The sequence below is a fragment of the Armigeres subalbatus genome, chromosome 2, assembly GCF_024139115.2.
Source record: "Armigeres subalbatus isolate Guangzhou_Male chromosome 2, GZ_Asu_2, whole genome shotgun sequence".
Lineage (NCBI taxonomy): Eukaryota > Metazoa > Arthropoda > Insecta > Diptera > Culicidae > Armigeres > Armigeres subalbatus.
Window position 1 is genome coordinate 288,958,643 of NC_085140.1, and position 22,133 is coordinate 288,980,775.

At 42.6% G+C, this 22,133-nt stretch overlaps 1 protein-coding gene across 3 annotated transcripts in view; it reads right to left on the bottom strand.

Annotated features, from left to right (window-relative positions):
- Positions 1–22,133, bottom strand: part of LOC134212377 (protein Gawky-like) — a 45,251-nt gene that overhangs the window by 9,547 nt on the left and 13,571 nt on the right. The window contains exons 2-4 of one of the 3 annotated variants that reach the window (XM_062690158.1): positions 18,198–18,389; positions 14,214–14,869; positions 11,085–13,952 (exon numbers count right to left, since the gene is read on the bottom strand). In XM_062690158.1, the coding sequence (XP_062546142.1) occupies positions 11,085–13,463 (2,379 nt within the window). In that variant the 5' untranslated portion in view covers positions 13,464–13,952; positions 14,214–14,869; positions 18,198–18,389. The remainder of the gene's footprint in view (positions 1–11,084; positions 13,953–14,213; positions 14,870–18,197; positions 18,390–22,133) is intronic. The other 2 variants (XM_062690160.1, XM_062690159.1) reach the window with 2 other exon arrangements.

Here is a 22,133-nt window from a genome sequence, read left to right on the forward strand (position 1 = left end):
CCCTATGAATTTCATCACCATCACCCCATCACCCCTATGAATTCTCTAAAAATTCTATGAATCGTTATACATCTCGTAACCCCACCCGGCTCCGCGTTGCGTAATTTATGGATGTTTCTTTTGATTGAAGGATTATCATTTAGATGGAATTGTGTTTTCGGTCTATGTTGAGGTGTAAAGCAATACCAAATACAATTTTATTATTTCGCTTCAGTGCTTTGTTCGCTAAATCCTTTCTAACACCGAATTACTTATCTTTAAAGGGAGAATTTGTGATAATTTTCGATTTCTGCCCCTTTTTTCTTTGTTGTGGACCTTTACGCTGTGGAACTAGTCTCATTTCGGCCGGAGATACGGGTTTGACAACAGAACTTAAAGGTTCATATGCGTACTCTTGCGCCACCCGTTACTGCGTACTTTCACCCCACAGCTCCAAAATTTATTCAGTTAATGGTTTTGACTTCTTAGAAAACCAACTGAATTAATGTTCTGCACCACAAAGTACTCTATACAATAGGTTATCGAAATGGTACAATGTTCACCTGATTGAACGTATAGATGGTAATTGGAATACTAGTTGTGAAAACACAATTATTTTTAGCAAAATGACCAAAAAATTAACTTTTTTTCTATTGCCCTTGTTGTTTATTCAAATCGTTTACAATTACACATGACAATAGTTGGTCAGAATACCTATCACACTGATGCAGTGCTGCTAGTTTATCTTTTTTTCAATTTCAAAAAATCGAAACCGTACTCTTACCCCACGCGCACTCTACTCTAATGTCATATTCCAGGTCTCTGGTTCTTGTAACACCAATCGCCAGTCCCCCTGCACACCGACCATACGCGCATCTTCCTCGATTGCACACAGATACAGCCTTCCTTAGCCGTCCGGGAAGATGCGCGGCTACAAAGCAAGACCATGCTGAGGGTGGCTGGGTTCGATTCCCGGTCCGGTTTAGGAAGTTTTCGAGTTGAATATTTTCTCGACATCCTTGGGCATAAAAGTATCGTCGGGTTAGCCTCATGATATACAAATTCAATAATGGTAACTTGTTTTAGAAACCTCGCAGTAAATAACTGTGAAAGTACCTTATTTAACCAGTAAGGTGCGAGGCGGCAATGTCCCAATAAAGGATGTAATGCCAAGAAGAAGATGTAGAAGAAGAATAAACCGACACAGCAAACGAGTGCGGGGTCTACTATGGAGCCGAAGTCCTCTTCAAGGTTCTAAAAAAAAAAGACAGAAACACCGTCTTCGACCAGAGGGCGTACAGGCTGAACACTTACACCTACCATGGATTCTATACTATTTCCCAGAAAACCATACACCAGAATTCCATTCCTGAATGAACAACAAAGCCCCTGGGGTTGACCAACTACCAGGAGAGCTATTTAAACACGGTGGTGAGGCACTGGCTAGAGCGCTACACTGGGTCATTACCAAGATTTGGGAGGAGGAAGTTTTGCCGCAGGAGTGGATGGAAGGTGTCGTGTGTCCCATCTACAAAAAGGGCGATAAGCTGGATTGTAGCAACTACCGCGCAATCACATTGCTGAACGCCGCCTACAAGGTACTCTCCCAAAATTTATGCCGTCGACTAGCACCAATTGCAAGGGAGTTCGTGGGGCAGTAGCAGGCGGGTTTTATGGGCGAATGCTCCACCACGGACCAGGTGTTCGCCATTCGCCAAGTACTGCAGAAATGCCGCGAACACAACGTGCCCACACATCATCTATTCATCGACTTCAAAGCCGCATATGATACAATCGATTGGGACCAGCTATGGCAGCTAATGCTCGAACACGGATTTCCGGATAAACTGACACGGTTGATCAAAGCGACGATGGATCGGGTGATGTGCGTAGTTCGAGTTTCAGGGGCATTCTCGAGTCCCTTCGAAACCCGCAGAGGGTTACGGCAAGGTGATGTTCTTTCGTGTCTGCTATTCAACATCGCTTTTGAAGGGGTAATACGAAGACCAGGGATTAACACGAGTGGTAAAATTTTCAATAAGTCCTTCTAGCTATTTGGCTTCGCCGATGACATAGATATTATGGCACGTAACTTTGAGAAGATGGAGGAAGCCTACATCAGACTGAAGAGGGAAGCCAAGCGGATCGGATTAGTCATCAACACGTCGAAAACGAAGTACATGATAGGAAGAGGTTCAAGAGAAGACAATGTGAGCCACCCACCGCGATTTTGCATCGGTGGTGACGAAATCGAGGTGGTTTGTGTACTTGGACTCACTGGGGACTGCCGAAAATGATACCAGCAGAGAAATTCGGAGACGCATAGTGGCTGGAAATCGTACGTACTTTGAACTCCGCAAGACGCTCCGATTGAATAGAGTTCGTCGCTACGGACACGAGACCTGGACGATGCTCGTGGAAGAACAACGCGCACTTGGAGTTTTCGAAAGGAAAGTGCTGCGTACTATCTATGGTGGGGTGCAGATGGCGGTACGTGGAGGTGGCGAATGAACCACGAGTTACATGAGCTGCTGGGAGAATAATCCATCGTTCACACCGCAAAAATGGAAAGAATGCGGTGGGCCAGGCACGTAGCCAGAATGTCGGACAGTAACCCGGTTAAAATGGTTCTCGACAACGATCCGACGGGCACAAGAAGACGAGGTGCGCAGCGGGTAAGGTGGATAGATCAGGTGGAAGATGACTTGCGGACCCTCCATAGACTGTGTGGTTGGCGACGTGTAGCCATGGACCGAGTCGAATGGAGAATACTCTTATATACCGCACAGGCCACTTCGGCCTTAGTCTGAATAAATAAATAAAGGGATTGGTTACCGTGCCGTGGAAAAGGCTTTTGTGTCTTTGTTCGCATGTTTTATACGGCCATGAAACGTGGTTGGACGGAGAGCTTTCGGAGTATTCGAGCGTAAGGTGCTGCGGACAATATTTAGCGGTAAACAGGAAAATGGTACCTTGCGGCGTCGCATGAATGGATATTGTTAAGCTGATACAACACGGTAGAAAAGTGGTAGGCTGGACACGTTGTTTGTGTCGTGTTCAGCAGAGAACCCAAAAAAGGCCACACGATGAATGTTTGCAGTTGAAGAAAACCTAAGGGCGCTGAACGTTCAGGGCAACTGGAAGCGATTGACTACTTAGGATCGAGTCCAGTGGAGAAGGATACTTTATTTAGCGCAGGCTCCAGCACGGGGGATCTCCCCTATACAGTAAAACATTGGAATTTCCACTGAAAAGTTTCATAAATCATTAAAACGATTCTATAGAAATGCCATTTACCAATCGACTCAGCTCGACGTATTGAGGTGATGACTGTCTGTCGTATTGAGGTGATGTCTGTCTGTCTGTCTGTATAGTAATATCACCCCCACGGCAAATGCTAGGTAAAGCGTACCATTGATACTTCGCGTACCTGAAGGAATAAAATAGACCCCATCTCGCGGTCCTTAGCCTCTTACCCAGCAACTCCTATACCTACTTCCTTGTGGCGCTGCAGCGCTGGCCGGGATACGAACAATCCTATGGAAGATCAGGAAACCAAACCGGGTGGGAACTAGGAACATATGCTGACATGGTGGGGGGAGGGGGATTTGCTCCTCTCCGGAGGTGCACATCTTACTGTGCGTCTGTTCACCTTGTTAAGAGTGGCTCACAACAGCGTCTGTTCTCTACGTTAGGGGCGGCTGATCATCGTCCGAGTACCAGCGAGGGACTCTAAGTGAAACTTTGCTCCATGGTCCACCGGAAATAAGGAGGAATGGTCCTCCGGAAACTTAGGGGGTTTGGTATCAGGCTGCACGAGTTTTTTAAAGGCTGGCTTGCACGAGCCAGCCTTTAAAAAACTCACGCAACGAATAATTATCAAGAGAGTACGGACCGGAACAATCGACGAAGACCACTACGACGAAAAGGGACTAGCGATTGGAAACTCGGTTCGTGTAATAACTGCAAATCTCTCAACTTCATCGGGAGCACTAGCATACTCGCCGATTTCCTCAAGGACCGTGGATTCGGCATCCTAGCGGAGCAGGAGGTTTGTTGGAAGTAATCAATGGTGCGAACGTTTATAGGTAATCATACTATCTACCAGAGCTGCGGCAACACATACGAGTTGGGAACAGCTTTCAAGACGCATTCTACGCGCAGCTGGAACGTGAGTACGACAGCTGCCCAAGCCACGACGTCAAAATCATCATAGGAGATTTGAACACTCAAGTTGGCCAAGAGGAGGAGATTAGTCAGACTATTGGGAAGTTCAGCTCCCACCGGTTGACGAACGAAAACGGCCTACGACTAATTGATTTCGCTGCCTCCAAGAATATGGCCATTCGCAGCACCTACTTCCAACACAGCCTTCCGTATCGGTACACCTGGAGATCACCACTACAGACAGAATACCAAATCGACCGATTTCTGATTGATGGACGGCACTTCTCCGACATTATCAACGTCAGGACATATCGTGGCGCTAACATCGACTCTGACCACTATCTGGTGATGGTTAAACTGTGCCAAAAACTATCCGTCAGCAACAATGTTCGGCACCGACGACCGCCGCGGTACGACCTAGAGCGGCCGAAGCAACATGATGATACGCGTAGCATCTCGAGGCAGCGTTGCCGGAAGAGGGTGAGCTCGATGGGACCCCTCTTTAGGACTGCTGGAATACAGTTAAAGCAGCCATTAACGACGCAGCGGAGAACAACGTCGAGTATGTGGGATGGGGCCCTCCTTAGCCTAACGGTAAAACGCGCAACAAAGCAAGACCATGCTGAGGGTGGCTGGGTTCGATTCCCGGTGCCGGTGCAGACAATTTTCGGCTTGGAAATTGTCTCGATTTCTCTGAGCATAAAAGTATCACCGTGTTAGTCTCATGATATACGAATGCAAAAATGGTAACATGGCTTAAAAACCTCGCAGTTAATAACTGGTCGGGGTTCAGCCAAACCGCACCAAACGGCTTTTTGACTAACTTATGATGTTTTGTTCGTGGAAGAAAAACGGAAATCATTTCACATCAATTCTTTCGTACATTTATTGAAGGATATCTTCAGTTATGGGGATGGTGGATACCCGATGCGATTTGTATTTGGGCAGAAAAATGGGAATTTTTGGTTGGCGCTTGGTGCGATTTGGCTGAACCCCGGCCAACTGTGGAAGTGCTGAATGAACACTAAGCAACGAGGCGGCAATGTCCCAGTGGGGGATGTAATGCCAATAAGAAGAAGAAGATGTGGGACGATGTCGATGGAACGATTGGTTCGACGAAGAGTGCAGCCAGATTCTGGAGGAGAAGGACCCGGCAGAACTTGGAACTTTATACACGGAAGCGGAGACAGCAGACCCTCCTTTTTCAGGAGAAGATACGCCGCCTGGAAGAAGCGGAGTGCGAGGAGATGGAACAGCTGTGCCGTTCTCAAGAAACACGCAAGTTCTATCAGAAGCTCAAAGCATCCCGCAAAGCCGCGTCCCGAAATGTGCAGGGATAAGGATGGGAGCATCATGACGGATGAACGTGTGGTGATCGAAAGGTGGAAGCAGCACTACGAGGAACATTTGAATGGCGCTGAGAGTACAGGCAGTGAAAGTTAAGGCAGCGGAGGAGATGACTACGTCAGGTCAGCGGATGATGGAAGCCAACCAGCCCCAACCTTGAGGGAAGTTAAGGCTGCCATCCAACAGTTTAAGAACAATGAAGAAACTGGTGAGGATGGTATTGGAGCTGAGCTCATCAAGATTAGCCCGGAAAAGCTGGCCACTTGCCTGTACAAACTGATAGTGGGAAACTGGGAAGCTGAACAGCTACCGGAGAAGTGGAAGGAAGGGGTTATATGCCCCATCTACAAGAAAAGCGACAAGCTGGAGTGTGAGAACTTTCAAGCGATCACCATCCTTAATGCAACCTACAAAGTTATATCCCAGATCATCTTCCGTCGTCTGTCACCATTAGTGAATGTGTTCGTGGGAAGTTATCAAGCCGGCTTCGTTGATGGCCGCTCGACAACGGACCAGTACTTTACTGTACGGCAAAACCTTCAGATATGCCGTGAATACCAGGTCCTAAAGCACCATCTGTTCATTGATTTCAAGGCGGCATAAGCCAGTATAGACCGCGTAGCGCTATGGAAAATCATGGACAAAGAGACGGGTGCTTAGGACTATCTCTGGCGGTGTGCAAGAAGGCGACGAAGAATGAACCACGAGCTCTCCCAGCTATACGGCGAACCCAGTATCCAGAAGGTAGCTAAAGCCAGAAGAGTACACAGATAAAAATATGTTGTGATTTTAAATGTATTTTCATGCACATATTTGGAGCATGCAAATAAACGTAACATTCAATCGATCTTACTGTTCTTTTAAATAGAAATAAATTTAAACTGTGCTTGCTTTTAAAATTCAGTCAAATTTAATTGAATATCGAATGTTAATCCGTTTGATGGGATTAGCTGCAATTTTACACGTCGTTGAATTTTCAAAATTATTTGCTGTGTACGATGGGCAGGGCATGTTGCAAGAATGCCAGACAGCAACCCTGCAAAGATGGTGTTCGCTTCCGATCCGGCAGATACGAGACGGTGTGGAGCGCAGCGAGCGAGGTGGGCTGCATGACCAGGTACAAAACGCCTTGGCGAGCGTGGGGCGCATTCGAGGATGGAGAGATGGCCTCGAACCGTGTATTATGGCGTCAAATTGTTGATTCAGTGTTATCTGTTTAGATGTAATTGCACAAAATCTGGTAAGTTGGGGGCTCAACCTTTAAATGAAAGCTTAGGGTATAACCAAGGTTTGCAGAAACCGCTCTCAATAGATAACGAACAACGATAAAAGAGAGGAAAAAACCTCTTCGAATCATAACAAGCCATGAAACCAAAACTATCGTACTTGTATACAAGCTGAAAAAAACTGATTCGGATAGGCGGCCCCCACCGAGGGGGTTGCTACCTATAAACTTATGCTACCTATGAAGAGTGTATTTTCTCTCATTCTCCTTCGGATTCAAACCCTGGGTATAACACAAAAGAGAAAGTGTTCTACGACAACCAGGGTTCGTTATGCTCACTCAATCTCAGGAGCACAGGATGCTCCCTCACGAAAATTTTCGGGCAGAAATCGTTTTTCGGGAAAGATAAACAGCCTGGAGCAAGATAAATACACTACTAGGTGTTCCAATCTGCCAAATTCACGATTCAGCCATCTTGGATTTAGGTATGGAAGAGCCAGCCGGTTTGTTTATGTTTTGCACCGAAAATGAATTTTTCACCCCCGCCTTCTTCTCGTCCACAAATTGGGCAGGTTGAAACACCTAGCTGTGTATTCATCTTGGCCTGGAGAGTGATAACCATTTTTCGCTCACTTCGATTGCCGCCAAACGTTGGTTTGCTCTTTTTCTTTCATATTCGAGTCTTTTCGTGGCACTATAAATGCAAATGGTAGTAGCTTATTTGTGTGGAACAAATAACTTAACGCTTTCATACAGATAGCGTGGTGGTGTGGCTAGAGTAAGCGTATCCCCACAGTTATTATTGTTACTACTCTGGGTTCAAATCTCGGCGCGGCCATACAATTGTGTAATTGTTCTGCGATAATTCTCGCGAAAAGTGAGTGAGAGGTAAAAGTGAGGAAACGAAAAAGGATTTTCATCTTAACAGACAAGATTTTCGTTTATCTTCCCAGGCTAATTCTGGAGAAAAGATTGATGGGTGAAAGATGATCCTCAACATAAACAACGAAAAAAGATTCTCCCTTGACCCGAAAAACGCTTGCTTTGGTCTCATTGAAACGAAAAGTCGAAACCCTGACGACAACTCTGGGAAATGACGTCGACGCATTTTATGAAAAAGGGCATTTTTGCCTCTCTCGTACAACAAAGTTGTAGCGAAAGGCTATCATTTCACTCCAAAATCGAACTTGTTATAGAAGGCTCGGCGGTCCAAAATGTTATATGGCCGTGAATATGCCAAATCGCACCAAGCGCCCTTGAAAATCCTACAATATATGTATGCATGAAAAGAAATGAATAAATTTCCGTTTAACTTTTACGAACAAAATATCACAAAGTCAAAGAGCCACTTGGTGCGATTTGGCTGAACCCTGACCATATAGGTATTAATCGGCTCAGCTGAAGCAAATGTCTGTCTGTCTGTTTTTTTCATGTAGCAAATCCTAATCGATTTTCTCGCAAAAAGTTGTATTCGACGAGGGACAAACTCTAGTTGATCACTATTGAAAATAATCACGATTGGTCATTGCGTTATGAAGTTATGAAGAAAATGGTGTATTGAACCATATAAGGCAGGTTGGTTGAATCGCTATACAGCGTTTGCAAGAGCCGTAAGGTAGGCAATTATTTTTTATATGTATCACACTAAGGCGGAACCAATCGATAGAGCTTGAGCTTGATTGACTGCTCGTAGTTGCTACTCCATTATGACCAGATCAGCTGTTCTTGCACAGGGAACCAACAGATGTTTGCTTGGGACTAGCACACATCTTCAATGTACAAGTACTGGTGATCTCATTTGCTAGGTCATACTGGTGCCTGCCACGTCAGAATGCAAGTCAATGTAGGGAAGAAGGAGGAAATGATTATGCAATCACTCGCCCACTGCAAGCCGAATATACCTCTGCACTTGCCACGAGTTTATGCGGAATTTGTTGGAATTTTTGGGTTAGGTTCGAGAGGCAGAGGTCCGTCTTGGTTAACGAGCTGCCAATGTGATAGATAGGAGAATGCAACTGATGGAATTTCTAATTGGATGTAGGAAACGAGCTCTTTAGTTTATTTCCAATTCTAGCAGATTACTGCTAGAATATTCAAGTTGAAGGTATAGGAATAGAAATGGAAACGGTATGGAAGTCCATTTCCAGTTCTAGCGATTGCTAGAACATGAGAAATATAGAGAAAGATACAAAGTAGGAGAATGGAACGACCTCCTGCGTATGAGGCAGAAGCAGTAGCCATATGACTACCAAGCCCGCTAAGGCGGAACCAATCGATAGAATAGAGAAAGTCATTCTCATCGCCAAATGAATTAATCTGGGTCTTTATAGGTCACTTTGAAAAAAAGGTATAACGAAAAAAAAATCAATGAAACCAAACCATTTTATAATTTTTACATTAATTTAGGTTCTTAACTTCATGGTAAAACATTGTTACGGCATGTTTTAGGTCTATATATTTTACTATGCGTGTCGATTTTTGAATGTGTTATTATGCATACGCTCTTTTGATCAATGAACAGAAAAATATGAATATTTAAAAAATCACCATTCCAGGGCATTTAAACATCAGTAAAAATATATAGACTTAAACATACCGAAGTTAGGGTAGGTGGGGCAAGATGGGTCGCCTCAGGCGAGCCCTGAATCCCTCAAAACAGAAACATTTTAATTCAAGTTTTGAGGTGTTGAACTTAATCTGTGAATTTAAAAAACATATAAAGTTTAAAAAAAAAACTTTTCGACGTGGATCTATAAAAATAAATGGCTCATAATCTCTAAGCCAGGGGTAAGAATAAACAAAAATATCCACTTTTTATTTTATTTTGAGTCATTAAAAGTAGAAGTTTATTTTTCTGTTAATAAAAAAATGCAGGGGTAAGATGGGTCAAACAGTAGAGCAAGATGGGTCGTCTTCAAATTCTGCAATTAATATTGTTTTTATTCTCAATATAAAATTACACACAGATATATAGGTTTATTGCCAATGATTTTATTGCATAAAAATGTATTTTTTAGCTTTGGAGGAAGAAATGGCTCTACATTTAAAAATGTCTATAATTTCTTATGAAAACAAGCCGTCCGTGTATTGCTTTCTTGAAGACAAAAATTATATTTTTTAAGGAGGAATGTAGGTTGGCAACACACCACTACTGTAATTTTTGAATGAGTGTTTGTGATATTGCCCGGTGTTGCACTTACACAATCACAATTTTCTGAGGGATGGAAAGAGACAGAGAAGCTGTTTTCTTTGCCCAACTTTCCTTGAGCCTTAATGAACAAATTAACACCATTATGCTCAAAAGTAACCTTAAAATGATTAAATCAGCAATGAAAAATTTGTTTTGAATACGAATTATGGCGTTCAGTATGTGCTGACCCAACTTGTTCCATTTACAAGTTCATGTTAGAATGTTTAATTTTCGATCAAATTTTATATATTTCAACGCAGTTAGTACATTTTTGGGGCCCTCATTAGACCATGCTGAGGGTAGCTGGGTTCGATTCCCGGTGCCGGCCTAGATAATTTTCGGATTGGAAATTGTCTCAACTTCCCTGGACATACAAGTATCATCGTGTTAGCCTCATGATATACGAATGCAAAAATGGTAACCTGGCTTAGAAACCTCGCAGTTAATAACTGTGGAAGTGCTTAATGAACACTAAGCTGCGAGGCGGCTCTGTCCCAGTGTGGGGATGTAATGCCAATAAGAAGGAAGTAGTACAGCATTATCTACATGACTTATGACACTTTCACTGTATTAGTAAACATGTTTAAATTCAAACGCTCGACGAGATTACACGTTTGATAGAAAGTGTGTTCCGCATAAGAAACAATGCTGAGAAATATTTGACCTTGCCATACTCTACCAAAATGAAATTTTACCATCAAATCGAGTGACAATAAAGCAGAACCAAATTATTCCCCCTACAAAGTCATCATCTCCACATTAAAATAAATACGATGCTGTAAACGGTCCTGACCCATTCTGCCCCACCTTACCCTAGCTACAAAAAATGGACTTTTTCATAAAATGCGTCGGGGCTACCCCTAAATGTGATTTACCAGAGTTGTCGTAGTACAATTCTTCTTTTGTTATACCCTTAGCTTTCATTTGAAGGTTGACCCCCCAACTTTCCAGACATTGTGCAATTTTGGGACATCCTACTCTATATTTATCAATTTGGATAATATCCACAGTAATATGCAATGCGCGGAATTAGGGCAGGTCACGGTATACGTTAAAATATGATATCAACATTAGACACATTTGAATTGCAGATAAAGGCGATTTTCAGCATAAACTAAATCCCAATATTTGACATCATAAAAATAAAAAAACAATAAAACAGAAACCATTACATACCTGTGGAAATTGCAACGATGGTCCAGCACCACCGCCGGGGAAGCGCCCACCTGAAAAAGGTGGCTCAAAACCTCCGGGATGATCATCGTGACGTCGCCAGTCCGGCATATTGTTACCGTTGTTACGTTGCAACATCTCCATGGCTTCTTCTAGGCTCATATTGGACGTGCGAAGGGCTTGATCTATGTCCTCCTTCTTAAAGCCCATATCGTAGAGAATCCGGAACTGCTTGCTGCTGCGAATAATTTCCTGTGGATTGTGCTTATTTGGTGGCTTACCAGCACCAATGCCAGCCCCCCAATCACCAGCGATAAGATCCGATGTCTCTGGCCAAACATTGCCACCGCCTACAATTGGCTTTTTGTTGTTCCATGTCGATGGATTTCCTGGTCCATCGTTCCAAGTAGACCCACCCCCACCTACACCTCCTAGGGGGCCGCCTGGACCCTTATCTTCCCAATTATTACTGTTGTCGTCCCATGAACCATTGCGCATTGCACCAGGTCCTCCATGACTCCACATATCCGATTTCATTGGATTTCCAGGACCACCAAGCCTTGGACCATTGATTCCCCCAGGTCCAATTGGACCAGTATTACCCCCAAGAGGATTTCTGCCATTGCGTACCATACCCTCATTAGGCCCATTAGGGCGGTTAGGATTAGCAGGAGCTCCCCATAAGGAAGTTCCATCGTCTAAGTTAGACATATTACGGCGACTTGCCGGGGGTGATGCTTCATCCCATGATGCTTGAGGTTTAGACGGTGGAACATTCTGGGGGCCAGCAGCTCCTACTGGCCACTGGTTACCACTTGCAGGGTTAAGCATAGGGGCTTGAGGAGGCATTTTGTTGAGAGGAGTATTGGGCATTGGATGTTGATCCCACATACCGGATGCACCGTTCAAACGACCTGATATACCTCTTGGATCTCCACGGAATTCACGGCTAGGTTCAATAGCACCCGGCGGACGCATATTGCGCATGTCGACATTAGGCATGTCCAATGGTGGAGCTGGGATATGCGGTGGAGGGGGAGCAGCGGTTCCGCGGTTCTCCCAATTGTTAGCTCCCCCAGGTACAGGCACATTACCAGTCCATTCAGGTTCTTTTTTGGGTGGAGCGTTTGCAACATTTGGAGGCCACATAGCGTTATTATTTTGATTCCAGCCTTGTTGCCCAGCAACGGGAGGATTTCCACCTGCGGCGGCGCCACCGTTCCAAACACTGCTATTTTCCGCATTGCTATCGTCATCGACACCCCATGTACCACCGATGTTACTAGATGGTCCCCACGGTGTTTTCTGAGTTGGCTGTTGAGTCGGTTGGCCACCGTTACGAAGATTTGTTTCCCACAGTTCTGTTCCATTGTTGATGTTCATTTTAAGAGCATCTTTGTTGGCAGGTTCTGGTGATGCTGGTACATCCCACTGGGTGTCTTGGTTAACGTGCTGACAACCCCAGCCATCTTGGCTGAACAAAGCTTCGCGCATTGAATTGAGATGTTCCAGTTTAGAGGATGAACTTTGAACTGGAGCTCCTGGTTGAGCTGAGAGTTGAGGATTTCCGCCTGGTGGTTGTTGGTTTGGTTGTGGCGGTGGTTGTTGTTGCTGAGCGGATGGAGGCTGATTGTTACTATTTCCAGGATTAGCTCCAGTAGGAGGTGGTTGATTTGGTGGTTGCGGTATTTGTTGTTGTGGTGGTGGTTGAAGTGGCGGCTTGTTAGTATTGACGACCTGATTCCAGCTGTTTGCTCCGTTGCCGGAACCTCCCATCGGTCCACCAACGGGTCCTTGTGGCGGTTGCATCTGCTTTCCGATGTCTGGTCTCTGGTTCGGATTTGGCGGTGTGTTTCCCCATCCCTGTTGTTGCGGAGCAACTGCACCCCACGACGCTGTATTGGCATTGGATGGAGGTGATCCCCATGCACTAGTTCCGTTGTTGAGCGAACTTTCCCCACCACCACAGAGACGCAGGTAGCGCGAAGAGTTGAATCCATGTGCTTCCATTCGTCTCTGGCGTTCAGTTAATCTCAGAAGCTCCTCAAACGATGTGTATCCAGAAGAATTGTTCTTAGTGTGTAGTTCAACTGTAATTATACTTGGTGTATCTTCGACCGTATGAAATTGGCTCTTATGCACTAGATTTTGGTCATTTGTTGTGTAATGCTGGAGTCGTAGAAAAAATTTCTTCTCTACATGTATGCTAATATTAACGTTAAATTTAATCAGGTAATTAATAAAATCACATATCATATTCACAGTGTTATTAACTTTCTTCACACTATGGCTGCTGTGGCTTTCGTTTTTCCATGATTCGCTGATATCGAAAACTAGTTTAAACGATCTGCGATCGATGATCACTTCTTCTATTGCACCCATTTTGATGTCCAGATTGATCGTTAGCAATACCGATGATGGGAATTAACAGATTTGCACTATTTTCTGCGCAATATCACTTAGACACAAACTTACGCCTATCGTCATCATTCACTAGTAAGCTTACACACTTTAAAGCTTATTCAGACTTGTTCGTATTGGATTGAGTAATTGTAACAAAACTGCATCGTTATCATTCAACTCCTGGCGGTCCTGGCTTCGGTATATTCCGGTAGGAGCTGCACCCGTTTACTTCCGGCTAATCGTTTTCTTTTTTCATTTGGAATGTTGTCGAACCAATTTAGTGTTGGTTTTAGGAACAGTTCAGCTTCTTCACGTTTCAGAGCACATAAAGAGTGTTCTTTTATTCTTATCAGGCGTAGATTCACCACTTTGTTTGGGGCGAAAACCACAGTTTTTTTTTCTCTATTAGACAGCAGTCAGATTGGCTAAGTCTCTTCGAGTATGTTTCGATCACTTTGCTAAAAAAATCTTGGAACACAATGAATGTTTAGTTTATCTTTTCTTTATTTCAGTGCTGCTGTGAATTGCAAGTCACATTGTTCTTCACAATTAGTATGTATTATTGTTTTCATTCACATATGTTGCTTGCGCTGCAATGTTGTTTGCTTAGCATTTAGATTACACTAAAACCACAGATAAAAGCAGACAGAACGTTGATAACACTCACTGATTTACTGCTAGTTTGATAGTAGTCCATGTGGATTGCTGTTTAGGCTTAGTTTTACTTACACTTATCAAGACAAATTTTGAAATTGATTTTTTTTTTCACTCACAGATACTTCCAGTTAATAATCTTCACAGGAAATGACTTTATGCAATGACGGTTTTTAATATGTTTTCGTTTTTTGATTCGAAGAAATATAGATTCTTGGTATATATGCACTTATATGTTGCTTAAATTTGATTTTAATGTAGATTTTCACGTGGGATAGTTGAAGTTTGCTTTCTCTTAGATTTAAAAATTTCTGCTTTTAAGGTTTTCTCACACACGAATGGCGTTAGAGATAAAGGTTTTTGTTTAGTGATTTAAATATTGTAGTAGATATTATTGCATTTCACTTTGTGTTGAAAATTGTGATTGTGGTTAATTATGATCTAATTGTTCGATTCTAGCTTCCTCAGTCCCATACACATGGAAGATGACTTTTATGCTGGCACGTATTTACTCAAGTATAATTCGTCATAAACGAACAGTCCAATTTTTATTTGAGCACTAGTGTTTTGATTCTGCTCTCTAATCCATTCCCATCACACACAAAATGCTGCCATTTATGTTGTTATATTGTCCACCTTCGGTTTTCCATTCCACTAGACTCATCAATTTCACTAGACACTACTTTCCACACACTAGGTTTTGTTGGCCAGGGGGACAAAGCACCTTCACCCTGAAAAAAGAATAAAAAATAAAAATTATATGCTTTACCTTCGTTTATTGGTATAATTAAAAACAAGATGTACAAAAGTATTAAGATATATTTTAAAATAGTCTTACTGTCTGTTGAACAGATGCTTATTCATAATACGTTTGTATATGAAAAATTATCATGTTTTGTTAACCATACATCTTTGCTTTGTCGCAACTACCGCGCAATCACATTGCTGGATGCCGCCTACAAGGTACTCTCCCAAATTTTATACCGCCGACTAACACCAATCGCAAGAGATTTCGTGGGGCAGTACCAGGCGGGACTTATGGGTGAACGCTCTAGTCCAGATCAGGTGTTCGCCGTACGACAGGTATTGCAGAAATACCGCGAATACAACGTGCCCACACATCATATATTTATCGACTTCAAAGCCGCATATGATTCAATCGATCGGGACCAGCTATGGCAGCTAATGCACGAAAACGGATTTTCGGATAAACTGATACGCTTGATCAAGGCGGCGATGGATCGGGTGATGTGCGTAATGTGTGCGAGTTTCAGGGGCATTTCGAGTCCCTTCGAAACACGCAGAGTGGTACGATTTTCACGAAGTCCGTCCAGTTATTTGGTTTCGCCGACGACATTGATATTATGGCACGTAACTTTTTTAGGATGGAGGAAGCCTCAAGAGGAAGATGCTCAAGAGAGGACAACTTAAGCGAAGTGGTTGAAGAATTCGTGTACTTGGGCTAACTGGTGACCTCCGATAACGATACCAGCAGAGAAATTCGGAGACGCATCATGGCAGGAAATCGTACTTTTAACTCTGCAAAACGGTTCGAATAGAGTTCGCCGCCGTACCAAACTGATTATCTACAAAACGCTTATTAGACCGGAAATTCTCTACGGACACGAGACCTGGACGATGCTTATGGAGGAGGAGGACCAACGCGCACTGGGAGTTTTCGAAAGGAAAGTGCGCGTACCATCTATGGTTGGGTGCAGATGGCGAACGGTACGTGAAGGAGGCGAATGAACCACGAGTCAGCTGTTGGAAGAACCATCCATCGTTAACGCCGTTAATCAGAAGACTGCGGTGGGCCGGGCACGTAGCCAGAATGTCGGACAGTAATCCGGTGAAAATGGTTCTCGACAACGATCCGACGGGAACAGGAAGGCACAGCTGACAAGATGGATCGATCAGGTGGAGGACGATTTGCGGACCCTCCGCAGAATGCGTGGTTGGCGACGTGCAGCCATGGACCAAGCTGAATAGAGAAGACTTTTGTATACTGCACAGGCCACTCCGGCCTTAGTCTGGTAATACATAAAAAACGTTATGGATCTTTCCCTGGAAAGGATTTCTGGAAGTCGAAATGAAGGAAGCTACTAAGATCAAGTAGGCACTGGATCCAGTCTCTTCTTCAGCTCATCGATTTAGATAACGTCCCAGTCGAACTCGAACTGCCTAGTCGGATTCCGAGCTTCCCAATAAGCTACCCACCTGTTCCAGCCGGACTGCCAGCTCCAAATTACCGAAGAAGAAAAAGGCACCAAGCCGCTACACCGAGCCACAGGCCGGTTATGGGAGCGGAGCGTACTATCCGTCTCGAATTTTGAGCCCCAGCGTCCATATTCGGACCCCAAACGTCCAAACGACCAATGGACCGCCATAAAGAATGCCTTCATCGCAATCAGCGAGAACAATCTGGGGGAACTGCGCACCCAGAGAAAACAATGGATCACCGACGAGACCTGGAGGAAGATAGAGGAGCGAAGAGAAGCCAAAGCCGCGACAGAGCGATCAAAAACCAGAGGAGCAAAAGTCTTAGCTCGTCAACGATACTCAGCTCTTGGAAAGGAAGTAAATCGCTTATGTCGACGAGACAAGCGAGCGTGGGCAGACTCTCTGGCCGACGAAGGAGAGAGAGCCGCAGCAACCGGGGACATTGGCCTCCTCTACGATATCTCACGACGGTTAAGCTGGGCGAAGATGAATGCAACGATGGCTGTGAAAGACGCGAATGATCAGTTATTGACCGACTCAACTGACCAGCTGAAACGCTGGTTCGGGCACTTCGAACAACTTTTTCAAGTGCCAGCCGGGCCATCACCACCTCTGCATGACCTGCCTAGGATCCGACTAGAGATTCAAACAGCCATCAAGCATGAAATCGAATAAAGCCCCAAGGATCGATCGCATTTCGCATATCAGCCAAAGTGCTCAAATCTGACCCCATGACATCCGCTCAACTACTGCATCGTTTATTTCGTAATATCTGGGACATCGCAACTTTCCCGGTCGACTGGATGCGAGGTATCCTAGTAAAGGTGCCCAAAAAAACATGACCTGACTGCACGCACAGCTGAAAGTATGCTCTTTCCGGCAGAAATACACTCTTTTGCGGGAGAATGGGATTACCCACAAAAGGAGTAAAATTTGATGCATAAAAAGGATAAGTTTTACACACTTTTCCTGTTTTTATGCATAAATGTTAATCGTTTGTCTTTGTGAATAAAAGATAGTCATAATTGTGCATAATATTAATTCCTTTTTGTGTGTAGTCCCATTCTCCCACGAAAGAGCGTACTTTGAAGTCATAATTAAATATTTTATAGTTAAAAGAGCATACTTCAAAGTCTTTTGTGTGTAAACTTTTTTAGCAGTGTGTATGACTGGCGAGGCATTATGTTGCTGTGTACCGTTCTCAAAGTTCTATGCAAAGTTATCCTAGACCAGATTCAGGAGAAGATCGATGCGACTCTCCGGCAGCTGTAGGCCGGATTCCGTGCCGGAAGATCCTGTGTTGACCATATTGTCACGCTCTGTATCATTCTGGAGCAGGTCTACAAATTCCAAAAGTCCCTTTACCTGGGATTCATTGACTACGAAAAAGCTTTCGATCGTCTCAATCACTAGAATATGTGGGGGGCCCAGAGACGCAAGGTGGTTCCTGAGAAAATAATCGGCCTCAACGAGGCACATTACGAGGCCTTCTCGGAAATGAAATCTCTAAACAAGCATTAGACTGGAACCCAGCGGGACATCTCAACAGAGGCAGACCCAGAGGCTCATGGCGGCGAAGCCTCAATAAAATAGTAAAAGAACTCGACCAAAATCTAACCTGGAAACAGGTTAAAGCGATAGCTGAACATCGCTCAGGATGGAGATCGAACACTAGAATTATAGCCCTAGGCTGGTTTATTTCGTCACATTAAGTATTGATTCCTATCATTTGTTATGGAATAATTGCTATATCATGGTTCACTCTATGGTTCCCCCATAAGCTCGTCTCTTGAATAATTGCTAACTACGATGATGAATCTGTTCTATATTATTACTCACCTTTTAGGACGGAGTCAGATCCCCCAGAAGGATTCTTGTTACGCGAAATGAATCGAGTAATTATATCACAGATAAATCAGATGATAACAACGACAGTAACTGGTTTGTGATGGTTCGTAATATGTGACGGAAATGCTATCGGTACTTTTCGACTATTTCGATTTGCTACATCGATAAGATCTGCGGAACAGCCTGAAACAGATAAGAGAAACATAGCGTTAAAAGTTTGCCGGAATTCAACGTGCCTACATACAATAGTATAACGGTTAAGTCAAGGAACGGCAGAAATTTTGAGAAGACATTCACCAACACCCATACAGTCAGCCGTACTGGAGGCTTGATATGTACGAAATAAAATAGCTGATCTGACCCCAAACATTGCTCTAACGCTGTAAGCCAGTGAGTGAGTTCTCCAACACCTACTTCCTCCGCTATGAATGGACCGAACAGCATGCCTCACAGAGCTACTGTACGGTTAGACGTCGGCCGACCGCTGCTGCACCATTTTTTGCACACCTTTCTTGCGTAACAGTTTATTGAACCGTTTGTTTTCATTTTTTGTGCCTTTTCGCGTATGGGGCCAAACAACCAGCAGCAGGGTTTCAATGTGCAACATGTAATTCGTATGAAAAGTAATTCTTGTTAATTTATGTATAACCATTCGGGTGCCTTGTTGGATGATAATTTTCTGTTTAAAATTTCGTATCTTTTCGTTTATTTTTTTTTTTGAACATCATAAATTAAAAGTAGCCTACGGAGCCAAAAGAAACCCCGCATGACGGTAGCGCTTGTTCTGCGCGTTGAAGCTTTAAAATAAGAATGATTTAGTGGCCTAGTTAATTTAGTAGCCTATATGAAAGGTAAATATTATCTAGCCCTTGATATGAAATGCAAACTACAAAGTAGAATGCAGATAGCGATAGATGATTCAAATGTGCACCCAAGGCTTACTTTCGAATGCACAATGCATATTCATTGACGGTAGGATTGAATTTGATCAAGTGTTCACTTCCACCAACAACAAAACAGAAATAAAAACTAAATACGCACAAACCTGGTAACTGTAAGTAGATATAGATATCTATCTACAAGAAGCATTACAACCGTCAGTAAACTAAACAAACTTGCAGTGTGTGAGCAATGCGAAAGTAAAGCAAATAAACATTCCGTCATGCAATTCAGCATCATCAGGGCACGATTATCTATATATAGAGGTACGTTGCATATTAGCTGGATGTAGATGATATAGCATGTAGGTGAATACGTGCTGCGCATACTGCATGTGAATGGAAAATCGCTTGCGTTTGAATGTTTGTGAATATTTCATATTTTTTCTCAGTGCTCAATGTTAGTAGACACCTCCCATAGCCTAGCCGGTGAAGCACGGTATTATCAAACCGGAACTTTGGTATTCAAAACTTAATAAAACCCATTTGCCTTTTAACTTGGCATTAGCATTTTAATTAATGATGCACGAATCACTTGAACGCTTGTAAATATGATCCTGTTACGTTGTCTAACAATACATTACTTTGGATGCAGAATCTTTTTTTTGCCCCTTAGGATTGCCATGATCGGGGTGGGTCTTTGATAGTTGACAAGTGATTATGCCGGAAGAACTAGTCTACTTTGACAAAATGACCACCGGACTGTGGGAATCAGCTAACATAATCCTCTTGACAACTTTCAGAAATGTGGTTTGGTCAGTCAAGTAAGTCACATAGGACAAAGTCTAGTCAAAATGTAAATTTGAATATTTCAGTATTGTTCCGCGTTGATTGTTTATTGAGTCATTTTTATAATTATGAGTTGTATAGATAATGGGTCGTATGAATAAAAAGTAGTAAGATCAACTTTACTACATTTTCAGTAGTAAACGTCACTTGTGGAACATGTTCGTATGAATAAAAGAGACTTTACTACACTATTCATTTCGAACATACTACAAACAACTGATTCGGTATGAATAAAACAAGAGTTTACTACTGATTTCTTGTAGTCTGCTCAAGACGTTGCTACTCATGTTTCAAATGCAGATTATTCATCAGAATCGAAGCGAATCGGCTTTGTTCCTGAAAATAGAACTCCAATTTAGGGAAAACAAACAAAACAGACATGTCTTTTGTTGATTAGCCGCAAAAAATGATGAAATCATCATCGTCATCATGGGGTTTATTTTGTTTTGACGTTTCTCCGTGTAGTAAATGGTAGTAAACTGTAGTAAAGGCTAAGTTCGAATGTAGCATATGCCATAAGTTCGAAAATGTTTTTATTCATATCAAACATGTAGTTTTCTCTGTGGACTTTATTTTTGAGTAGATACTACAAGCGTTGAGTTTTGCTACTTTTTATTCATACGACCCAATGTAAAACACATCTTGTCTTCTATATTTTAGATCTGTTATTGTCACTGTGTTGTTGTCGGTTATCTATTAAGTTTCAACATAAACGTCTTATATACCTTTTTCTTATTAGTGTTTTAGTCATTGTTAGATACAGTATGTTTAAGGTCACTCCTGACGGAATCCAAGTTTCAAAGTGCTCGCGTTTTCGGGAGCACACCACTCGATACGGAAGCAACGGACAACTGTTATTTTTATTATTTCACGCATGCTGCGACGCAGCAAAGCTAAATCAACAAAAATGACAGTTGTCCGCCGCCTCTGTATCGAGTGGTGTGCCTCCGAAAACGCGAGCACTTTGAAACTTGGATTCCGTGAGGAGTGTCCTTAAAACTACAAAATAATTGTTAAGTATTGCCTTACAAATCCTCTGTCCTTCCTCTGTCTATCAATGTCTGCTTTCTTCTTTTATCAATCTCTATCTTCTCTTTCATAGCTCAATCTCTACTTTTTTTTCTTCTGTTTCTCTTCTATCTAAGGATTTCAATTTTATATTTTTCTATCCAATAGTACAGTAAACTTCTTTCTTCGCAACTCTAAACAATTTGTCAAACAGAAATAAAACAAAAAATCCTATCTGAATATCTAAATCTAAAATGTTTTTATTTCATTTTATAATCAATCTATTTTTTTTAAATCCTACGTTTTTCTCTTGGCCGATTTCTGGTTTGCTATGAAGTTAAAACTCATCATCAGAAGCTATGCAAAGTTTACGTAAGAAATATTAATTATTATGTGGGGAACATAAATTCAGATTCCTATCTTTAAGCTATTTTCTATTCATATTTGGTTTCATTGCATCGAAATTATAATTTTAAATTTTCCAACCTGATACAAATCCTGATAAGTCTAAATAGTCTCCCACTCCCAATTGAAAACATTCTGAAATTTAAATGTATCTAAAATATAATAAAATATAAAAATGATCTATTGTGATTCACGACTTCTCAATTTCAATCTATATTACAACCTATCCAACCTACCTATGGCCACGCGTTGGCTTCGCTACTTCCAGTTGACCAGAAATTGATCAATTTCCCGACCCCTTGGAGAGTGCTAATAAGCCCTAGCGGATCCTCCATGTAAAGAGCTATACCGATAAGTATGCCGGGACATACGATCAGGGGTTCAGTCTGCAAAGCAGCCGATCCACTGTGAATCGTTAGAGGCGCACTGAAGTGCTCCAAATGTGATATGACACAGATGAATATTATTTTCAATACCGTCAACCCCCCTGACCTTGGCTAGGGCATTACTTTGGATGCAGAATCTTAGACCAAAATTGCCCCAACAAAATGCCATTTACATTACATACTACAGGGCTGGTAGCGATAAATGCCGTTCAAAATAGTGACTTTAGTGACCAACGATGACGAAAAAGTGACCAAATAGTGACTTTCAATTGCAGAAAAAGTGACCAAATAGTGACTTTTGTATAAAGTTTTAAATCGGGTATATAACTAAAAGTTGCATTAGCATTGTTACGGTATAATTCGTAGATTGCAAACTAGTGTTTTATTTTCTAAATACTAAA